Source organism: Terrapene carolina, unplaced genomic scaffold, assembly GCF_002925995.2.
Source record: "Terrapene carolina triunguis isolate 2854851 unplaced genomic scaffold, T_m_triunguis-2.0 Scaffold211, whole genome shotgun sequence".
In the NCBI taxonomy this organism is placed as follows: domain Eukaryota; kingdom Metazoa; phylum Chordata; order Testudines; family Emydidae; genus Terrapene; species Terrapene triunguis.
The window spans coordinates 12,227,959-12,250,856 of NW_020664562.1; the positions used below are offsets into that span (position 1 = coordinate 12,227,959).

The following is a 22,898-nucleotide window of genomic DNA, read 5'->3' on the forward strand; positions in this document are numbered from 1 at the left end:
CTGTTTGCCCCCCCAGGTATTAATACATACTCTGGGTTAATTAATAAGTAAAAAGTGATTTTATTACATACAGAAAGTAGGATTTAAGTGGTTCCAAGTAATAGCAGACAGAACAAAGTAAAATACCAAGTAAAATAAAATAGAACACGCAAGTCTGTCTAAGAAAACTGAATACAGATAAAACCTCACCAGTTCCAGTAAGCTTCCTTTTACAGACTAGTTTCCTGCTAGTCTGGGTCCAGCAATCACTCACACCCCCTGTAGTTACTGTTCTTTGTTTCAGTCTCTTTCAGGTATCCTTGGGGTTGGAGAGGCTATCTTTTTAGCCAGCTGAAGACAAAATGGAGGGGTCTCCCAGGGGTTTAAGTAGACTGTCTCTTGTGATATCAACTTGCTTACTTGTCTTCTGCCTCTTTTACATTAAAGTAGAGTGCAGAATGTGCAATTGCATAACCTCTTGGGCAGTATACTAGTCCTGGTTACTAGATTGAAGATGATTTGTATTGGGAGATATCAGAAATGCCAGTTAATAGAGCTTTCTGGTTGATGAACTGCCGGATAACATAGCTTTTACTGTAGTTTGACAGTTACTTGTAGCATGCCTAGGGCAGAGAATGTACCCCAAAAGTAAATACATTAAAGTAGAGGCATCTGTAATCGAGTTATTAGAACTGAAGTGCTTATTATATTTTGAAGGTGGCACACTTCAGCTGTGTTGATATTTTTTTGAGATCTGTTTCCAAATATTTAGATATAATTGACAGTTTTTTAATAGTTCATTAAGAACAGTGGGGTGGGGAAACATGTGACAGTGATTGTATGTAAGAGATGGAATGGAGCCTTTGCTTGTGAATTACCTTGAAAACTTACAGATAAAAGGGCTGAGAATGACCTGGTTTTAAATGAATACAAAACAAAATAGAGCTCAAAACCATAGCAATATATTCTCTTTAGGCCAAAGGATAATAATTTATTTCTAACTTTTTTCTCATTACCAAGTTCAGTAATTATAACTATTGAGGGGGAAAAATGACTAAACATATGTCTAAGGCTGTCTACACTGAATTTTTGTCATTAAAACTTTTGCCCATGAAAAAAACACCCCTGATTGACAGACGTTTTAATGACAAAAAGTGCTGGTGTGGACAGCGCTTTGTTGGCAGGAGGCGCTTTCCCACCAACAAAGCTACTGCCACTCATTGGGCGTGGTTTTATTTTGTTGGCAGGAGAGAGCTCTCTCTCCTGCTGCCAAAGAGCGGCTACACTGCATGCCTTACAGTGGCCAGGCTTTAGTGGTACAGCTGTGTCACTGTAAGCTGCATAGTGTAGACATAGCCTAAAATGCACTTTGAAATTGACTGAATTGTATGGTGTTTGTGTATGTTTGAAGACCCACAACTAGTGCCTCCATAACATGTATGGCTATGCAGAGAGGACCTGTAGTAGAGGCTACATTTACAATGAGCTGACTGGGCCACTGAAATAGGACAGAAAAAAAGGTGTCACTCTAAAACTTAACATAGCAAACAATTGAGGTAGCAAGTCTAAAGGATATTATATAAGAAGCAGTGACTCGGTGGGGATATGAGGGAGCATCGTAAAATACTTTTTCTCTTTATGATGTAAAGTTGAAGATTAATTGAGATATCATGAGGCCTGTATCATTGGATCTGTTAACTTTCATTATTTTAACCACAACTGTGACTTTTTAATTGGAAAACCCTTGCTTTTCTTCTAAACTGTAAAATCTCAAAGCAGCCCAATTGATCAGCCTTTTCTGTGTTTGATAAGGTGTGTTGTGTGTTTTTCAAGTGGAGATATCTGAATTCATTAAATTCTTGTGTGTTTTGGTTCTGAACTAATTGTATCATTTATTTTATTCTTCAGCATACTGTACTTGTTATTTTGTTAGCTTGGTGACAGTTTGTGTTCATCTGTTGGATAGTGCAAGGCTTGGGTATTTGTAGGCATGTTGAGATTAAATCTTAGATTTTCTGTTCCCTAATGGTTGTTTTTTTTTTTTTTTTTTATTATATTGTGAGTTCATCTCTGTTTAGATTTCATGGACCTCTTCTAGCATTTCTGGGTATTAATAAGTTTTGTATTTGTGCTAATGCATGCCTTGTTCGTTTCTCCATCATATCCATGCTTGTTATTCCAGCTATGGGATTTTCTCTGCTCTACAGTACCAGAAGTCAAGATTAGAGATGGCAGTTATCAAAAGATTTGGTTCCCTCTTCTGGGAAAACTGCCAGATACACTGCTTCAAAAGCTGAAACATATTCTAGGAACTTTGATCAACAGTCTTAAAACATTACATTAACTCTTCCTGAAAGTTCCATTTACAGTGCCTAATAAATCAAAAGGTCAAATATGACTTGAAATGCAGGTCAGTTGAGGCAGATGTGGAAGGATAAACTTTGGTGCTTGGATAAGAAAAATCATTTGACAATAAATTTCTGTCTCCATCATAACCAGGCTTATTGCCATTTCCACAATAGGATTTTTGTGGCATACAGAGGCACCATCACAAGTGGCACAGTTATACTTAGAAAATGAAAACCAGCAGGATCTTATTTAGGAGATAAGGTAATACGCCATGTTTACTGTGAATACAGAAAGAATTAATCAGTTATAGCTATAACATTCTACTCACTCTCACATTCATTCATACACACACACACACACAAGTTCTGCAAGGTTGTTGTTAAAGTTACCAGCCTTAGAGTTGTTTGTGCCAAGTCACTGGCCAAGTGGCCTGGACACGAGGATGGAACCTAGTCTTGTCAGATGCGCATCCTATGCTCCTGGAGGGTGGTTGCAGAACCAGACTCAAAGTTCAGTTTTTAGGCCTTGACTACACTGGCGCTGTACAGCGCTGCAACTTGCTGCGCTCAGGGGTGTGAAAACGCCCCCCCCGGGCGCAGCAAGTACAGCGCTGTAAAGCGCGAGTGTAATCAGAGCCTGCAGCGCTGCACGCTCACTCGCAGCGCTGCAAGCTATTCCCCTCGGAGAGGTGGAGTATTGACAGCGCTGCGAGAGAGCTCTTGCATCGCTGGCGGCGCGACTACACTAGTGCTTCACAGCGCTGCTGCCGCAGCGCTGGGAAGTCCTGAGTGTAGCCAAGGCCTTACAGTTTGTCTTTATAGGGATTCATCCTCATTCAAATCGATAGGATTTGCTTTGTCATGCTGTTTTCACGTTTGAAGTAATAATCAATCACTGTTCTCACATTTGAAATTATAGTCAATCGTGCAGATGGCACAGCAATGACGGGTTGTTATCTTGTTCTTCGGCCCCCCTGTCCTTGGGGCAATTGGGTGGTGGATTCTGGCGTGCCCTCGGGGTTATCCGGTTATCTTACTCAACGCATTCTTATTCTTTGGCATGTTGGTTTTTCCTCTAGATGTGGTGTTATTTATTAGGCTGGCAGTTCAACCTTTTATTACTCATTCAAACGTAGATCTGCAATCACACCCTATTTTGCTTAACATACTTCCTACATTTTATTACCTATGCATTCTTTAACATAACTATTCTCAAATCATTGGGTCATGACAGACTCCAATGAATCTATCCATGCCACTTGTTACACGTGAAAAGAAAACAAGCAAAATAGGAATGTAAAAGTGGAGGAACAACAAATTTTGTTCCTGAGTTCAGAAGAACATTTGTAACATGTTATCTTATCACTTTTAGAACGGACTCTTTGTCTCTGGATGTTTTTCTACAATTAGCACAGACCTTGCAAACTAACAGGCCTGCGTCAATTAGCACAAACTCAGCAGCTGAGAGAACAGGCTGGGAGACCTATTTCTTTCTAATAATACAAGCCAAATCCAGGGTCTGTACTGGACCATACTTTCCCCAAAGCATCAATATATATTAATTATTACTTTTAATCCAACAGCACTCTTCTGCTAAAGGTGGTGTCTTACATGGTTTGAACATCTTATTGCAGGTCTTGGAGAATATTTGTGTAAATGGAGCATGAAACCAATCTTGCAGGCTTCCTCATTGGCCAAAAAAAGCCTTTTAATCCCATGAAGAAAACATTTCTTAGTCCATGTACAGTTGTACAGTTACGGATTCTGTAGGAATAAAGCCTTTTTTGTAGACCTATTTGATAAACTTTTGATGGTTTGTCTGGTTGTTAGTAACAATAATGGGTAAAGAGCTGTAGATCTCCTGAATGGCTTTATCCTGATACCTAGTTTTGATTCCCTTGTGGGTATCCAGAATATGCAATTGTTTTTCTTTTGGATGTTACATTAAGTCAATATGTCAGGAAGGACTATCTCGTGTGATTTGTAAAAAGGGGAAATAACTTTCAGTATGAAGGCTGGATTTAGGCAAGGCACTGCCTTGTCCAAGTGGAAGGTGCAATATTGAGACTCCATTGACATAGAAAAGGAGTCTGAGTTATAGCAGGATTATGAAATGTGAACTGGAACTCTATGGGCCACTGCAGTATCCACCTTGCTTTGCAAGAGCCCTTTTGACTTGGATAGATAACATCCAAAACTACTATTGTGTGTTACCATAACAAAGACCCTGGGGATGTCCAGCCATCACCTTAAACTCAGTATGGCCAAAATTGACCTTTTTTCTCTTTCCCCCCCCCCCCCCCCAGTGCTTCCCCCTTCCACCTTTCTCAGTCATTGTGGACCACTCTCTTCCTTGTCACTCAGGCCCATAACAGGGTGTCATCTTGATTTGGCCCTCTCTCTCTACATCCCTGCATCCACACAGTGTCTGAATCATCCTTCTTTCATCCCACATGCAATCTCTAAGATCCAGCCTTTCCTCTCCATTGACACAGGTGAATCTCTCTTTCAGGTCGTCCTCCTCCTCCTCCTCCTCTTGTCATGTCAAATACTGCAACACTCTCCTCTCAGAATTTGACAAATACTATTGTGCTCCAAACTCATATTCCTGGTTTGTTGCTTCCACAGTATCATTCCTCCACTGGCTCCCCCATATCAAACATATGTCTTCATTTTTAAGTTCTTTCTTGGCCTGTCACTGCCTGTGAAGGTATTGACTCACCACTGGAGCACGTCCCTGTCTGATGTAGCAGCTCTCTTCCTGTCTAGTACCACCCGCCAATGGTCACTATGGCACTGCTGTGGTCTGCCTCTTCCTGCAACTTGGTAGTCCTGCAGGTCGCTTTAAAGTCTCTCCTCTTCCGGGGTACTCAGTGAACAGAAACAAGGGCAGTTAACACAAATGAATCATCCTAAAGCTGGTTTGAGGCTCTCTTCCTTCAGAGGGTGCTTGTCAGTTTGTAACCCTAAATTGAGTTCATAAGTAATAAAGAGGAATGATCCCATCTCCAACTGAGTCAGCATCTGGCCTTCCTCTCCCTCAGAGAGGGGCTGTCAGGCAGCTCATCTGGGGAGTTCCTGCCTTCAGTCAGCCCTCTCTCCAGGAGCTGAGCACTGACTTCTGCTCTCCTCTCTGGTCTGCCATCAACTGAGTCAGGTTTCTCCCTCTGAAGCTCTTCCTTCCAGTGTTGACATCTGTCACAGGTGCATGCGATGGAGCCATGTGAACCCACTCTAGCTTGTTAACTCCCCATGTTGCCCTGTATGGAGTTAGTATACCCCATCACACTGCTCATCTATCATATTTTTACAGTATTGAGATGTTGACTCCCACCTTTCTTCTGCAAATGCCAGTTTTGATCATTTGAATTTGTTTTCAAAAAGCATCTTTGTCCTTTCTCCTGTTTAAAATGTTAATTGGTTGAAGAAGTTCAAATGTTGATAAATATTATACTAAATGTGGACAAAATAGTGTGTTGTAGAACTCCGCTTTGGAAGTACCCAAGGGTGAGTAAGATGTCATTGAAAGAGGGACCAGCAGGAGGTGACAGAAATCACTGTTTCTGAATTCATGTTACCTATAGGCAACAGGAACTAAGAAGAATCAGAATGTTTGCTTTGTTTTATTGTAGATGCCTGCAAGGAGGAGTTATTTTCTTTCTATTTCTTGGCAGTAATTTCACAAACATAAATGTAACATGGTGAGTTTGAATCCCTCTCTTAGGTTAAAGTTTGTGTACCTCATCAACACTCTACACCTCCAGTAGTTAGTGAAACAGTATTATGAACTGGTTGGGGATTGAGTTCATAAAATCAACAAGTTCATAAACCTGAACATCTCAAAATTGCAGTAGCTGTGGTGCATAAATTGCAGTATGGTGTGCTGCATTGCTTTCTTCTTGTCTTTCAAACCACTGCAAAGCAATGTCCAATGTATTGAAGATATCAGAATGTGGAGGGATATCAACTAGTTTTTCATTGACATCGCTTTCGTTATGTGATATTTTTCCCACCCAGCCCCACCTTCCAGTCAGGAAAAATTGTACATATAACTGGTCATTTGTAACATTGGTGTTCATAAAATCGTGGCTGTACTGTAATGTTCCTGAATCTGTGTCCTGCATGATTATATGGCCAAGATTCTGTTTTAAATGTTGCCCAGCTAAAGCCACATTGAGATAGTTAATACATTTGTAAAGTCTAGTTTGGACAGTCCCCAAATGCTTGTTTCAGGACACAAATGATAGTTGTGTTTGTACTCCAGGCTATGTCATCACTGCTCCAAAAGGTGTGTTTTTACAGAGAGATAACTAATGCACACTAGTAATCTTGCTATAAAGTTTTAGTGGAGACAGGTCATAGGTAGCTTTTATCCCAGTATAGTTAGAGGTCTACACTATATATTCCACACCCACAGTTGACTTTTCCTACTTACATCACGGTAAAACTTACCCTAGTTTCCTCTAGGGTTTTACAACAAGATAACTAAACATGCATTGGTGCTCTCACACCACTTTTTTGGGAGGTCTGGGGGGGCTGTGAAGACAGCCCTACAGATCAGCTTGGGATAAACTACAAATTTTGTAGCTTGAAACAAATGTTTGAGGAATTTCTAGAATAGTCTTTACAAATGTGTTACTACCTTGAATCAATTGGCTATCAACTCAGACTAAAAAAAACCTCATGAAGATATTTCCTAATAAGAAATAAATTTTTTTTGCATTATGTTATTGTGACAATATTAAATGTCAAACTGGTTCTTACTAAATAAAGCCCATCTTTTCTTTCTTGACTATTTTTATCTTAAGATTGTAACATGAAGGATTCATAACTGCCTAGTGGCAATAACTTCTTGTTTAAGGATCTATGAGTTGCACATACAGTATGGTATTTATAGTCCACTCAAGGCTGCTCAGGAGTCAATACAGTATATAGGGTTGCATACCTCCTCAAAATTCCTTCTAGAGAATGCATCACAGTTGTGCCTTACATTGTTCTGTGCTTTCCCCCTTTCATTCCAACACTTGAGACCTTGTGTTAGAGGATCAAAAAAGAAATCCTTTTATCTAGTACTCATATTAATAATTCATTGTGCATTGTCAGTGGATTGCCACTTGAGGCTTGAATTAGTGCTAATTAATCTTGTAGTTTCACATTTTATAGAACATTGTTACCACAGCATTGCAGTGGTCTGGTTACAAAAACACTTTGTTGCCCATTTTCACCATTCACTGTCATATCTTATAATATATTTTCATTTAACTCATTATTTTGTTGACTGTATGAGGTTACCATAGGTTTATCTTGCCGTAGTCATATTCGTGGTCCATTGTATAATGCAATATTCTTATCAACCCTTTTTATTTTAAACCTTTTTATTAAAACACAAAAATGTATTTGTTTATGGGTCAGATGCTCATTTAAACATCATGAGTAAAAAAGCCTTTATCTTTCTAACATCAGAGAAGAGATCTGGGAAAAATACTTAACTGTTGAGAGAGAATCACCAAGTAACTCCTACTTGGTGTGTCCTGAAAGTAGTACTGTTCAAAGCTAACACACTTGTTCCTTTTACCTCAAAAGTTGAATTTAGATTGGTAGTTAGTTGGCTTTGGAAACGATGATTTTGTGTATACCATCTGGTTGTAAAAGTCTTCTGATGTATTTGTATGAGAGTTTCTAAAGACTGTGTAAACACAAGCCTACGTACAAGGGATTTAAGCAGAACGGTGGTTTTGTGTGTTCTTTAGTGTATATTCAAATTATGCAATTATATAGTGGGCAATTCTTGATCTTTACTTTACAGTAACTTATAACCCATTCTAATGCTCTTCAGTCTCATCAGTTAGTCCTTATTGATATCACTTGAAACATCTTTCTGTTTAAGCTTTTCAGAATTACGAAATAATTGTAGTTATGATCTATCTACCTCATAAAGGTAATGAAAGGAACAGAAAGCTAATTTAATGCATTGATATGAGTTTACTTAGTGTCGTGGCAAGTGCTTCTGTTAAAAAATTTTTTAAAGGCCTTCTTGACTCTCTTAATTAGTATTGACTAATTGTAGGGTGAGAGTTTATTTTAAGGAGACTTTGTGAAAATAATAGATATTAGGCAACCTGTCACGCAAGTTTAAAACTGTTTAATATCAATTCCACTTGTTGTGTTTTTCCATAGCAGAAATAATGACTCTGTATAAGTCTTATGAATATCATAGACCACAAAATCAACAACTGGGAACAACATAATTAAAGTATTTCATATCTATTCATATCTAACCTTTCAGGCTCGTTCGCTGATTAATATTAGCTGAAGATGGAGTTGACTGATTTGTCATAAAGCTACTAAGCTGTAATATTTATAATTATAATCAAAATACGGACACAACCGTATTAATGGGCATTTTATAGTAAACCACCAAGGGAAATTTTTCTTACATGGTAATCTGGTCTCTTGGGATTCTTTTAAGGCAATCAATTTAATAATTACAAGGTGGTGTATGCAGTTTGGACGGCCACTTGAAAGGATGTTCTTAAGCTTTTGAAATCTCCTTTGTGTAGTTTGTTTTTTCTGTGTTGGATGTCAGATAGTGCTGTGTCTTCTTCCATTGGTAAAATAATTTATTTTCTGTTCAGGTTTGTAATATTAATAGTCTCCTTCAGATCTGACAAAAAGAATACAAACTTTTCTTGAGCAGGCTCTGGACTTTCTGAAGAGGCTTATTACAGTATGAGGTGACTGTTCAGTGTCAGATCAGAAATCTCATTTACTGGTTCTAAAACAGAATCTAGCCAACCAGTTTTGAATCTGATAGGACAAAATTCCTAGAGTGACTGCAAATCTTGAGATGGCTTGCAAACCTTAAATTTTGGAATGTTCGTTTTGCTAAACCAAAAATCCCAGATGGCTGAGCTGTTACTTGCACCTTCTTAAGAGAGGGAAATGATTAGGTATAGGCCTGAGGTCTGTCTAATTTGAAAAATAATATAACCTAAGGCTATGTCTACATTAGAGACTTTACAGTGGTACAGCTGTACCTATCGATGCAGCTGCGCTGCTGTAAGATCTCTCGTGTAGCTGCTCTATGCTGATGGGGAGAGCTCTCCTGTAGACATAATAAAACCACCCCCAAGGAGCAGCGGTGGCTATGTCTGCTACAATGCCCTGAGTATCAACCATGTTCACCCAGCAGGTCTGTTGCAGTGACCCTTCAGGATTTTGGGACCTGACAGCCTTCTTAAAAACCCAAATATTGTTTATTTTAAACAGTAGAAGCAAAGCATTTAGAGAAGGATTTGCATAAGTCTATATGCATGCCTGTCTTACCTAAAGGCATGTGATCCCCTGATGGTGAGCTAGCTAGGCCTTAACATCTTCAGATACCACAGCAGGTGGTAGGTATCTGTCTGCTCTCCCTCAACAACTACTCATGTACAGCTCTTCTTTTCCTCTCCCCTCCCCAGAGAATCTTTTAAAAATGCTTATACAGACGCCCCCCGGGTTACACAAACCCGACTCACGCAAATCCGCACTTACGGAAAAAGTTCCGTAAGCTAGAAATAGGAGGGTGTGGTGTGGGGTGGTTTTTTTTTTTTTTTTTTTTTTGCGTAATGGTCGGGAATACGTTTCTGACTTATGCAAAATTCCAGTTACGCAAGGCGTATGCTTGCATAAGTTGGGGAGCGTCTGTCGTCCCTTTGAGCTTTTGTTTCCCAATCCTTTTCTTTAATCCTATTGTATCTTAACCATCCTTAAAGCCTCCCTATTAAGCTACACCAATATGGTATTACAGTAACCATCTCAGTAACCAGTTGAATATAGAGTATTAATAAATTGTTATAGAGCAGCTCCATTGTCATAACAACTGCATCTGCACTAGGTCTTTTGCCATACAGAAATGTCATAATAAATAGAAGAAATTACACCCCTAATCAATATTACTATACTGGCAGATGTTTCTAGTGTAGACCTGGCCTGAGCTATGGTCTCGTTGGGACGTTTTGAAATGTCTGTCCCGAAGCTTTGAAAAATTCTATCTTGTATTGATAGAATACAGTTGTAGTGATTGACCCTTTATGGTCAAGAGGGAGAAAGTGTTGGAACAATTCTTGAGGTTATTGAATCTAAGCATGATCCTGTATGACCTTAAACTGCATGGTTTTTGTTAATTGTATATTGTGGAGGAGAATGAACGTTTGGGAGGGTGCTACATGAACTGAGTGTTGTGATGGCTGAAATAAGGAACCTTCACTTTCCTGGGCATTCGCTTCTGGGGCCCCAAAAGATGACCAGGTAGGGACCCAGTATTCTGGGTAGAAACCCTACTCCACCCCAAATGGCTGCATCTCATACCATAAGCAACAGTTTGTACTTGTCTGAAAGTATAAAAACTTTTTTTTTAAGGAAGTTTTCTTTTTATTGTGTGAATCAAAGAATTTGTGTAATCTGCAGTAAATTGCTCTGCTTCAATTAACCGACAGAATGGTGCTGTGTTTTGTCTTCTATTTCATGTTCCTCTCTTCCTATAAACATCCTAGGTTTTTCTGCATCTGTTGATAGCTTCTCTAGTTCTGTTACGTTTTTAGCCTGTCAAATAATTGAGAGAAAGGAGATGGAACCTGGCTACATGTACCATTTGTGACTGACAGTCTTTTTTCCTCTGGCTTTTGGAAGTTGGAGAAGGCTTTCTGAATCTTGCTTTGTATGGGAGAAGAACAAGGACTATACCAAATACAATTACCAATACTGCAATTTCCTCCTCAGTGTACGGTGATCAGTTTTGTCTTTTGAATATTTTTGTAAAACTTTACCAGTGTCTTATAAGCCAACATATGTTATACATATAGCACATCATATTATGTATTGCACATCTCATTAACATTATATTATAGATGACTGTTAGCACAAAATTATGGTAAATTGTATTAGGTTCACTCCTGCCCACCTATGTCAAGAGGGTATATATCCCACAATACCTTGCAAAGCTAAATGTAGTGTTTGGCCTTAACGAATATAAACCCACTCAAAATAAAGATAAATGAGTGTTCTACCATGGTACAAGGTAGGATGTGCCTTCATGGCCCAGCTGGTTTGGAATGCTGTATTCAAAAGCAAGAGATAAGGGATAGACAGTGGTAACAGAAAATCAAGGTAAAAAGCTGATTGGTGGATTCCAGGTTTGGGTGATGTATAGAGTACTTTAATTTGTAAGCAAGTCTGCTATAAATATAGCTAGTTTTGGGGGTATATTTTGGGAGTGCACCTTCTGTGTAAGGTGACCTGACATACTGTGAGAAACAGTTTCCCAGAAGGATCAGTGACGTAGTAACTCTTTTCTGTACTGTGCTTTTACTGACTTTTAGCAATTAATTGGTTATTTGGTCTCTTGAATGCGCCTCATAAAGAGTCACATGTGTAGTGAATCAACTGCAATGCATTTTAATCAATAGTTTTCAAATATTTAACATGTTTGTGGCACTAAAAGCTACAGCAAAATGTAATTTGCCTGGTTGGTGTAGCTCATATTCAACATGGATCAGTTTGCTGTACATTTGTTGGCTGAGATCAAATGTTGTAGTCTTTTCCCATGTCACAGAATAAAAATACAAACTGTACAAATCCTTTATATAACTTAAATAACTCTACTATCATTTTGTGAAAATAAATTGCTGTTCTCCATTAAGAGAGTTGTTCTCTTTTGGTATCAAGAAAGGGGTTGTATATAGCTCCCTCTGGTGATAGTTAATGCTGAACCCACATCAGTTGTGTGTGTATGTTGGGGAAGTGGTGGGGAGTCTTTACAGATAGTGTTACTGACATAATGCAATCAGCCCCCATCAACCAGGGGAGGCAAGTGACATGATGATAAAAGAAACATTTTGATGAATTTGGTAAATTATCCTGCTTCTTAATCAAACTGCTGTCAGTCATTTAAAGCACAGAGAGTTCTATGGATGATTTCACAAGAATTCTTGATGTTTCATTAGTGAGTCTCCCATGAGAAGATAATTCCAGTTGTGCATAGTTTTAAATCTGTAGATTTGGGTTGAGATTTAATTGAAGTTTTCAAAATGAGTTCGGTGGTGTATATAAAAAACTGTTAATGGATTTATAGGTTTTGGATGGAAGAGTTTTGAAGGCGTTTTTGAATAGTATTTTAATCATGACTTGGAAACTTAGTTGAACATTTAAAATTCACTAGTCAGCAATGCATAGCACATAAAAACAACAAAATCTAGGTAGCCAGAGGGGGGGGGGGGAAGTAAATATCAAGTTGAGTAAATTCTGGTTGGCTTTTATACAATCGAGGGTGTGTGTTTGTGTGTGTGTGTGTGTGTGTGTGTGTGTGTATATGGTAGCCTTAATGGAATAAAAGTAGTATGTGTAAAAAAGGATATTTGAAAATTGCTGACTGAGCCATAGCACAACAAATGGGCTGTAAACTGGGAGACTAAAGTGATTTGCCACTAATTCTGGGTGCACTGTGAAGTTTTATGACCTCTGGTCTCCTTCACTGCCACAATTTTACCTGCTTATTTTTCTCCATTATCATTAAACTTTTCTCTGATCATTTCTTGTTCACTTTATCAAAGTTTTCCATGTACCCATCTCCAGGTTTGTCACTCTTTCCCCAATAGTATCCTGCCTGCCCCAAAGCTCTCTCATTTTTATAAACTACCCTTTAACACATTTCAGTAATCCCCTTACTGACTGAATTTAACACTTTGTGTTTCCCGGAAGATTGATATCTGAATAATTGAAGTCCCCCAGGATTTATCACCAAGTCTTAAGACTTTAGATCAGTGTCAAGGTGTGAGAAAGCAGAAAAACTGCCGCTTGGCACAGCGGGGGTTAAAGAAAATGTTTGGATTCAGCTAGCCCTGCCCCACTATACCTGAGGCCAATGCCAGTCCTGGAGTGGGGAGAAACGAAGGGAGCCTGGATCAGAAAGGGGCTGACTGGCGAGGAGCCAGGAGCTCTCTGCCTGCCCGAACGGACGGATCAGCGACCAGCCAGCCAGCGTAGCTGCTTCAGGCAAGTAAGGGCTCCCCTGCCAAGAGGAGGCTGCAAATAAGCCCCAGCACTCAGGGCAACTGGACTAGTGTGGCCATGACCCAAACTGAAGAGACTTGTAGGAAGTAGCCCAGGGAAGTAGATCTTGACTCCCTGCTGGGAAGGAGACCCCTTCTCCCCTGTTTAGGTGTTGATCTGCACAGGCCCCAGGCTGGGACCCAGTAGAGGGTTACCACCTCTTCCCTCCTCTCCCCCCACCATACAGACTAAAAAGATCAGTAATCTAGCCACTAGGCTGCCCAGCCCCAAAACACCCTATCACACAAGGTGATTAAGGGTATGTCTACACTACGAAATTAGGTCGAATTAATAGAAGCCGGTTTTATAGAAATCGGTTGTATACAGCCGATTGTTTGTGTCCCCACATAAAATGCTCTAAGTGCTCTAGTCGGCGGACCGCGTCCACAGTACCGAGGCTAGCGTCGACTTCCGGAGCATTGCACTATGGGTAGCTATCCCACAGTTCCCGCAGTCTCCGCCGCCCATTGGAATTCTGGGTTGAGATCCCAATGCCCGAATGATGCAAAAGTGTGTCGCGGGGGGTTCTGGGTACATGTCGTCAGGCCCCTCCCCCTCCGTCACAGCAACGGCAGACAATAGATTCACGCCTTTTTACCTGGGTTACCTGTGCTGACAACATACCACGGCAAGCATGGAGCCCGCTCAGCTCAGCGTCACCATATGTCATCTGGGTGCCGGCAGACGTGGGACTGCAGTGCTACGCAGCAGCAGCTAACTGCCTTTTGGCGGTAGACGGTGCAGCATGACTGGTAGCCTTCATCGGCGATCTGGGTGCTGGCAGCCGTGGGGCTGGCAGCCGTAGGGCTGCATTGCACCAGCCCTTGCCTTTTGGCAGTAGATGGTTTATTACGACTGGTAACCGTCCTCGTCGTACAGCAGTGGCTATCAATCATGGGCACCTGGGCAGACATGCTCAGTCCAGCAGTGGCTGGAACTCCGTATGTTCCCCAGTCCCCCATCCTGCTGCCTTCACAATGACGATGATGGCTATCAGTCGTAGTATGCCATTTTCTGCCAAGCGCCCTGAGCAGCAGATCGTGCAATAGGCCTGAAGGATACTGCCAAGCGCCCAGTATTTGCTGCCAAGCACCCAGAAGATGCCGAGGGCTATCAGTCATGCTGCACCGTCGTCTTAAGATGTAAAAAATGGATTTGTTCTGTATTCATTTGCTTCCCCCCTCCCTCCGTCAAATCAACGGCCTGCTAAACCCAGGCTTTTGAGTTCAATCTTTGGGGGGGGCCATTCTGTGTGACAGTTATTTGTGTTTCTCCCTGATGCACAGCCACCTTTCTTGATTTTAATTCCCTGTACCTGTACGCCATGTCGTCACTCGCCCCTCCCTCCCTCCCTCCTTCCCCTGGTCCGTCAGATACTAGTTTCGCGCCTTTTTTCAGACCAGACGCCATAGCTAGCACTGGGATCATGGAGCCCGCTCAGATCACCGCGGCAATTATGAGCACTATGAACACCACGCGCATTGTCCTGGAGTATATGCAGAGCCAGGACATGCCAAAGCAAAACCGGGACCAGCCGAGGAGGCGATTGCAGCGCGGCCACGAGAGTGATGAGGAAATGGACATGGACATAGATCTCTCACAAGGCACAGGCCACAGCAATGTGGAAATCATGGTGTTCCTGGGGCAGGTTGATGCCATGGAACACCAATTCTGGGCCTGGGAAACAAGCACAGACTGGTGGGACCGTATCGTGCTGCAGGTGTGGGACGATTCCCAGTGGCTGCGGAACTTTCGCATGCGTAAGGGCACTTTCATGGAACTTTGTGACTTGCTTTCCCCTGCCCTGAAGCGCCAGAATACCAAGATGAGAGCAGCCCTCACAGTTGAGAAGCGAGTGGCGATAGCCCTGTGGAAGCTTGCAACGCCAGACAGCTACCGGTCAGTTGGGAATCAATTTGGAGTGGGCAAATCTACTGGTGGGGGCTGCTGTGATCCAGTTGCCAGGGCAATGAGAGACCTGGTGATATCAAGGGTAGTGACTCTGGGAAATGTGCAGACCATAGTGGATGGCTTTGCTGCAATGAGATTCCCAAACTGTGGTGGGGCCATAGACGGAACCCATATCCCTATCTTGGCACCGGAGCACCAAGCCACCGAGTACATAAACCGCAAGGGGTACTTTTCAATGCTGCTGCGAGCCCTGGTGGATCACAAGGGATGTTTCACCAACATCAACGTGGGCTGGCCGGGAAGGGTACATGATGCTCGCGTCTTCAGGCAGTCTGCTCTGTTTCGAAAGCTGGAGGAAGGGACTTTCTTCCCGGACCAGAAAATAACGGTTGGGGATGTTGAAATGCCTATCGTGATCCTTGGGGACCCAGCCTACCCCTTAATGCCACGGCTCATGAAGCCGTACACAGGCAGCCTGGACAGGAGTCAGGACCTGTTCAACTACAGGCTGAGCAAGTGCCGAATGGTGGTGGAATGTGCATTTGGACGTTTAAAAGCGCGCTGGCGCAGCTTACTGACTCACTCAGACCTTAGCGAAAAGAATATCCCCATTGTTATTGCTGCTTGCTGTGCGCTCCATAATATCTGTGAGAGTAAGGAGGAGACATTTATGGCGGGGTGGGAGGTTGAGGCAAATCGCCTGGCCGCTGATTACGCGCAGCCAGACACCAGGGCGGTTAGAGGAGCACAGCATGGCGCGGTGCTCATCAGAGAAGCTTTGAAAACGAGTTTTGTGACTGCCCAGGCTACGGTGTGAAACTTCTGTTTGTTTCTCCTTGATGAACCCTCCGCCCCCCCCACCCCCAACCCGGTTAACTCTACTTCCCTGTAAACCAACCACCCCACTCTCCCCTACCCTCCCCCCCTGCGAGCACCACTTGCAGAGGCAATAAAGTCATTGTTACTTCACGTTCATGCATTCTTTATTAATTCATCACACAACTAGGGGGATAATTGCCAAGGTAGCCTGGGATGGGTGGGGGAGGAGGGAAGGAAAAGGACACACTGCAGTTTAAAACTTTAACTCTTACTGAAGGCCAGCCTTCTGATGTTAGGGCAATCATCTGGGGTGGAGTGACTGGGTGGCCGGAGGCCCCCCCACCGTGTTCTTGGGCGTCTGGGTGAGGAGGCTATGGAACTTGGGGAGGAGGGCTGTTGATTACACAGGGGCTGTAGCGGCGGTCTCTGCTCCTGCTGCCTTTCCTGCAGCTCAACCATACTCTGGAGCATATCAGTTTGATGCTCCAGCAGCCGGAGCATCGACTCTTGCCTTCTGTCTGCAAGCTGATGCCACCTATCATCTTCAGCCCGCAACTTGCTCTGTTCATCCCGCGATTCAGCACGCCACCTCTCCTCTCGTTCATATTGGGCTTTTCTATAATCAGTCATTGACTGCCTCCATGCATTCTGCTGTGCTCTGTCAGCGTGGGAGGCAGTCTGTAGTTCTGTAAACATGTCATCACGTGTCCTTCGCTTCCTCTTCCTAATCTTCACTAGCCTCTATGAAGGAGAAAGATTTGCAGCTGGTGGAGGAGAAGGGAGAGGTGGTTAAAAAAGACACATTTTAGAGAACAATGGGTACACTCTTTCACGTTAAATTTTGCTGTTCACATTACACAGCACATGTGCTTTCGTTACAAGGTCGCATTTTTCCTCTTATATTGAGGGCCTGCCGGTTTGGTGTGAGAGATCACTCACGCAGTGCCAGACACAGATTTCAGCTTGCAGGCAGCCATGGTAAGACACAGTCTTTTGGCTTTTTTAACCTTCTTAACATGTGGGAATGGTTTCAAACAGTAGTGCTCTCATTTCCCATACCAAGCACCCGTTGGGTTGGCCATTTAAAATGGGTTTGCAATGTAAAAGGAGGGGCTGCGGTTTCAGGGTTAACATGCAGCACAAACCCAACTAATTCCCCTCCCCCACACCCAATTCTCTGGGATGATCACTTCACCCCTCCCCCCACCGCGTGGCTAACAGCGGGGAATATTTCTGTTCAGCAGAGCAGGAACGGGCACCTCTGAATGTCCCCTTAATAAAATCACCCCATTTCAACCAGGTGACCGTGAATGATATCACTCTCCTGAGGATAACAAAGAGATAAGGAATGGATGTTGTCTGCATGCCAGCAAACACCGGGACCATACGCTGCCATGCTTTGTTATGCAATGATTCCAGACTATGTGCTACTGGCCTGGCGTGGTAAAGTGTCCTACCATGGCGGACGGGATAAGGCAGCCCTCCCCAGAAACCTTTTGCAAAGGCTTTGGGAGTACATGAAGGAGAGCTTTCTGGAGATGTCCCTGGAGGATTTCCGCTCCATCCCCATACACGTTAACAGACTTTTCCAGTAGCTGTACTGGCTGTGATTGCCAGGGCAAATTAATCATTAAACACGCTTGCTTTTAAACCACGTGTAATATTTACAAAGGTACACTCACCAGAGGTCCCCTGTGTGCCCTCAGGGTCTTCGTTGAGTTCGGGGGTTACTGGTACCAGGTCCAGGGTGACAAACATATCCTGGCTGTTGGGGAAACCGGTTTCTCCGCTTCCTTGCGGCTGTGAGCTATCTACATTTCCTCCATCCTCCTCTTCCGAACCCTCTTCCCTGTGTGTTTCTCCAGTGAGGGAGTCATAGCACACGGTTTGGGTAGTGGTGGCTGCACCCCCTAGAATGGCATGCAGCTCCGTGTAGAAGCGGCATGTTTGCGGCTCAGCCCCGGACCTTCCGTTTGCTTCTCTGGCTTTGTGGTAGGCTTGCCTTAGCTCCTTAATTTTCACGCGGCACTGCTGTGCGTCCCTGTTATGGCCTCTTTCCTTCATGGCCTTGGAGACCTTTTCTAATATTTTGCCATTTCGTTTACTGCTTCGGAGTTCGGCCAGCACTGATTCATCTCCCCATATGGCGAGCAGATCCCATATCTCCTGTTCTGTCCATGCTGAAGCTCTTTTGCGATCCTGGGACTCCATCACGGTTACCTGTGCTGATGAGCTCTGCGTGGTCACCTGTGCTCTCCACGCTGAGCAAACAGGAAATGAAATTCAAACGTTCGCGGGGCTTTTCCTGTCTACCTGGTCAGTGCATCTGAGTTGAGAGTGCTGTCCAGAGCGGTCACAATGAAGCACTATGGGATAGCTCCCGGAGGCCAATAACGTCGAATTCCGTTCACACTACCCCAATTCCGACCCGCTAAGGATGATTTTATCGCTAATCCCCTCGTCGGAGGTGGAGTAAAGAAACCGGTTTAAAGGGCCCTTTAAGTCGAAAGAAAGGGCTTCGTCGTGTGAACGTGTCCAGGCTTAATTCGATTTAACGCGGCTAAAGTCGACCTAAACTCGTAGTGTAGACCAGGCCTAAGTAGGGATGGTTTCTTCATTTTGGTTTTGAGATCTATAGCAGATGCTGAATGACTTCTCCTTTTCTAGTCATGTCCCTAACCTTAACTCAAAAACTTTCAACTTCTGTCTTTTCCATTAGTACTGGTTTGACTTTATATCAATAATTTAATGTATGATACTAGCCCCCCCTTTCTCTGTTACATCTGACATGACTTTATTTCTTGGTGTTAACATTCCATTCGTATGACTTATCCTGCCATGTTTCTATTTTTTCACTGTCTCCTTTCTGATTCATTACTTCTAGCTCAGTCTATTTGTTATTACTGTAGTATTAACATACAAAGAGTTGAGGGATTTTTTTCCTATTTCCTGTTTAGTTTTTTTCTTTATGGCTTGACTTTTTAATAATGAACCTGGTAATATCTTTTTCATAAGGCGAACCCCAGATCCGCCCTAATTTAGATTTTTTTTTTTTTTTGGCAGCCTTGAGATCAAAAGACTCTAAATGCTCAAGTGGAGGCTAGTCAGTACACACTGTACCCTATCTTATGAGGATCAGAGCTCCACGAATGAAAAAATCTTAAGGATTCTCAGGATTCCTTCTGTTTGGTTTAAAGATTGGCATTAGATAGTGGCATCTCAAATGACGGAACACACTGTGGCTTAAGCGCTCATATGATGCTGGCTGTAGTATTACATCAGTGCTCCAAAGAGAGTGCACTGGCTTTTGATTATTGAATTGATTTTTTTTTGGCTTGGGGCAGACTTCCTCTCTCCTAGTACTTTTACTCCGCAATTAAAATCACTCGAGGTGCTGACAGTCCTTACGTTTTCTTATATCTGGGGGCTGGTGGCAGGGTGTTCTCAGGAAAAAGCCCTCGGCTCTTGACTCATTCATCGCTTTTCTTCAATAGAGCCTGCTTTTGATCATCGTAAGGGAACATAACTCAGCTTTTCCTGAGGAGCATCTGAGAGAGATAAGCATACAGTATAAACTGAAAAAAGTCTAATTAAAAGATAATTTATAGCGCTACATAAACAAACACAGCTATTGTGAGTCATGTTCCCTGTCCTGAACAGCTTGCAATTTTAACAGGACAATTTTTCAGAAAAGGGGTGGTGTGTGGAGTTAGTGGAGACTAGGAGGTAGGAAGGAGTCCTGGAAGAAATATAGTGTTGAGATCTAGTTAGTTTAAGGCTAGATATCTCAGGAGGGAGAGAGAGGGCGTTTGGCAAACAAAATGAAGAAAACTGTTCCAGTTGTACATCTGCTGTTCCAGTTGCACAGCTACTTCATCGTAGAATGCAAAGCAGACTAAGAGAAAATCAAAGGACACAGTAGGGTCAAGCACAGAGAGTGATATTTGGAGGAAATGAGAGCAAAAGGATAGACGTTGTAAGATAAGGACAAAGAGCCTAAATCATAAGAGTCAGGAAGCCAGTAAAGGGAATGATGTGGCTGGCATGGGAGGAGGCAAGGACAAGACTTTACAATGGTATTTTGAGCAGATGAGAGAGTGGAAAAGAGGTGAAAAGCAGCGATGTCAGAGTAAGAGGCTATAAAAGTCAAGGTGAGAGATGAGAGACAAGAAACACGTGTCCTAGCAGTGAGGTTAGTGAGGAAAGGGCAGATTTTGTTTATATTGATGAGGAAAATGTGGGTGTGTGGCTAGTGGGTGAGAGTGAAAGAAGAGTCAGATGATAGTGAAGTTATGATCGTGAGACAAGAAAAATAAGTAGAGCCCTACGCAGATACACAAATGTGTATCCGCATCTGATCCGCTATTCGCAAAAACTATCTGCGGATCCGCGGATTTGCAGGGCTGTACACAGGGGGCTGGGCTGAGGCTACGACGCATCCCCCTGCCAGAGCCCAGTCAGGGAGAGCCGCGGGCAGCTGTGGGGAGCCGTCGCAGACCTTCCACCTGCTCTATGCCTGGTGGGGAGCCTGGGGGGCAGGGACATGGGCGTGGGCTGTTCTCAGCCCCTACCCCCCTGCAGGCAGGTGGAGGGGCTGCTGCAGCTCCTCACAGCTCCGTGGCTGGGCTCCACGCTGGCTTGGCCGGGGGGAAAGGGGAGACCTGTGGAGTTGCCCAGGGGCTGCTTGGGCCCCCCACCCAGAGCAGGTGGAGGATCTTCCGCAGCTCCCCATAGCTGCCTGCCCAGCTTTTACCGTGGCTGGACTGCGACTCCGAGCCGCTCCCTCATCGGCCAGAGCTGGGTCTTGGGGAGTCGTGGTGGACCCTCCATCTACCCTGGAAAGGGGGCCTGAGCAGCTCCCGCCCAGTGTCCCTGCCCCCCCAGACCCTCCGCCAAATGTCCCAGCTTCCCCGCCCAGGGGAGGTGGAGGGACCCAGGCTCCCCACAGTTGCCAGCGTGGCTCTCCCCTACCCAGCTTCGCAGCCCAGCCACGGTAAGAGCCAGGCGGGCCCTCCACCTGCCCTGGGCGGGGGCCCAAGCAGCCCCCCGCCCAGTGTCCCTGCCCCCCAGGCCTCCCACCCAGGGCAGGTGGAAGATCCGTGCTCCGGTTCCTCACAGCTGCCTGCCCCGCTCTTACGGTCAGAGCCCTGCTTGGATACAAAATTTGTATCCTCATCTGCGTGGCAATCCGCAGAAATGGTTCATGGATACAAAGCGGATACCCGTGGATTTGCAGGGCTCTAAAAATAAGGTAGTTGTCAGTTAAGATAAAGGGGGGAGGCAGCAGAAAGGGATGAGGAAGGAGGCTAAGTTCAGTATCTGAGACAATGAGCTTGAGATGGCAGGGACAATAAGAGGAAGTTGGAGTGTCAGAGTGGACTTAAAGTGAAGAGGTTGGGGGTAGATGTGCAGATGTCAGTCAATAAATAGAAGTGGTAATGAAATCCTTGGGAGTGATGATGCTATCAAGAGTACAGATGGAAGAGAGAAAGGTACCAAACTTGGAACCTGAAAGGATACCAACAGAAGATAGTAGGAGGTTGAGGAGCCATTAGGTGATGCTGAAGGTCAGCAATCTATAGGGAAAATGGGGAGCAGAGTTAAGACTGAAAGGAGAGATGATTAAGAGGGCATAAGGTATTTAGCAGCTAATTACATTGATGCTTTATTGTGGTGGACTATCATTCTGTGGCTCTACTTTGTTTAGGTCATGTGCTGTTTGGCAGTTGGGTTGTTTTATGCTCATAAATACTAATTCAGGGCTGTGGAAATGTGCTTTTGAAAATATTATTAATAAATATTTCAAATATTATTTCACATTTGCTACCAGAAGAACATGACTCAGTATAGAATACTCAATTTGTATTTATTTAAAAAAAAAGCTTGAAAAATACTGAAAAAATGTACTATCGATAGTTGCTTTTGTTTTGTAAGAAGTAGTATCTGAAAGAATATTACGTCTGTTTCGGTACTAAAACTTGTACTAAGGATAATGGAGTTAGTTCTTATTGCAATGCTATGTTTTCCCATCAAGTGCTTAGCATGCTTTTGGTGGCACTATAAAATAATTGATGATGATGACAGTGTTTGCTGCTGTTAGAAAAAATGTGTGGTTTTTTTTTTTTTTTTTTTTTCAGATATTTGATTTAATGGATGCCAAAGCCCGGGCTGACTGCATCAAAGAAATAGATCTTCTTAAGGTAAAGACTTGTTAAAGAATTTCATAGGTTTAGTTATAATTTATTGCTTTTTTTTTTCCACTCTGACAGTAGATGGTGATGAAATGTCCTCTGTCTTGTACATGAGGCTTTTAAATGTAATACTTAAAGATTTCCATTTAATTTCATTTTTCATTTCTTGAAAAAATAAACTTTCTTTATAAGGAGGCAAGTATTCAGAGGCAGAAGACCTTAAACTGCAAGCTTTCATGTTCAAACATTTGAAGGAAACACAATAATAAGATACTGAATAAACATTTTATATCATGTACAATAATGCACTGATTTTTTAAAGTGGGTTGAATTTAAATTGCTATTTCAAGTAACTAAAATATAGTTCTTCGAGTAGTGTCCCTATGGGTGTTCCACCGTAGGCGCACTTGCGTCCCTGCACTGCCGATCAGTGAACTTCGGTAGCAGTGTTTGTTGAGCCCGCACATGTACTATCCCCCCTCGTAGTCTGGCTCGAGACGGACTAGTGTTGCGCTGGCGAACCTCCGTCTGTTCCTTCTCAACTGCCCCTGGATAGAGA

At 43.2% G+C, this 22,898-nt stretch overlaps 1 protein-coding gene across 2 annotated transcripts in view; it reads left to right on the forward strand.

Annotated features, from left to right (window-relative positions):
* Window positions 1-22,898, forward strand: part of NEK7 (NIMA related kinase 7) — a 113,695-nt gene that overhangs the window by 6,233 nt on the left and 84,564 nt on the right. Inside the window, exon 3 of one of the 2 annotated variants that reach the window (XM_029912432.1) lies at window positions 22,286-22,348. The exons of the other annotated variant lie outside the window; for it this stretch is intronic. Coding sequence (XP_029768292.1) covers window positions 22,286-22,348 — 63 coding nt within the window. The remainder of the gene's footprint in view (window positions 1-22,285; window positions 22,349-22,898) is intronic. 2 annotated transcript variants of the gene reach the window in all.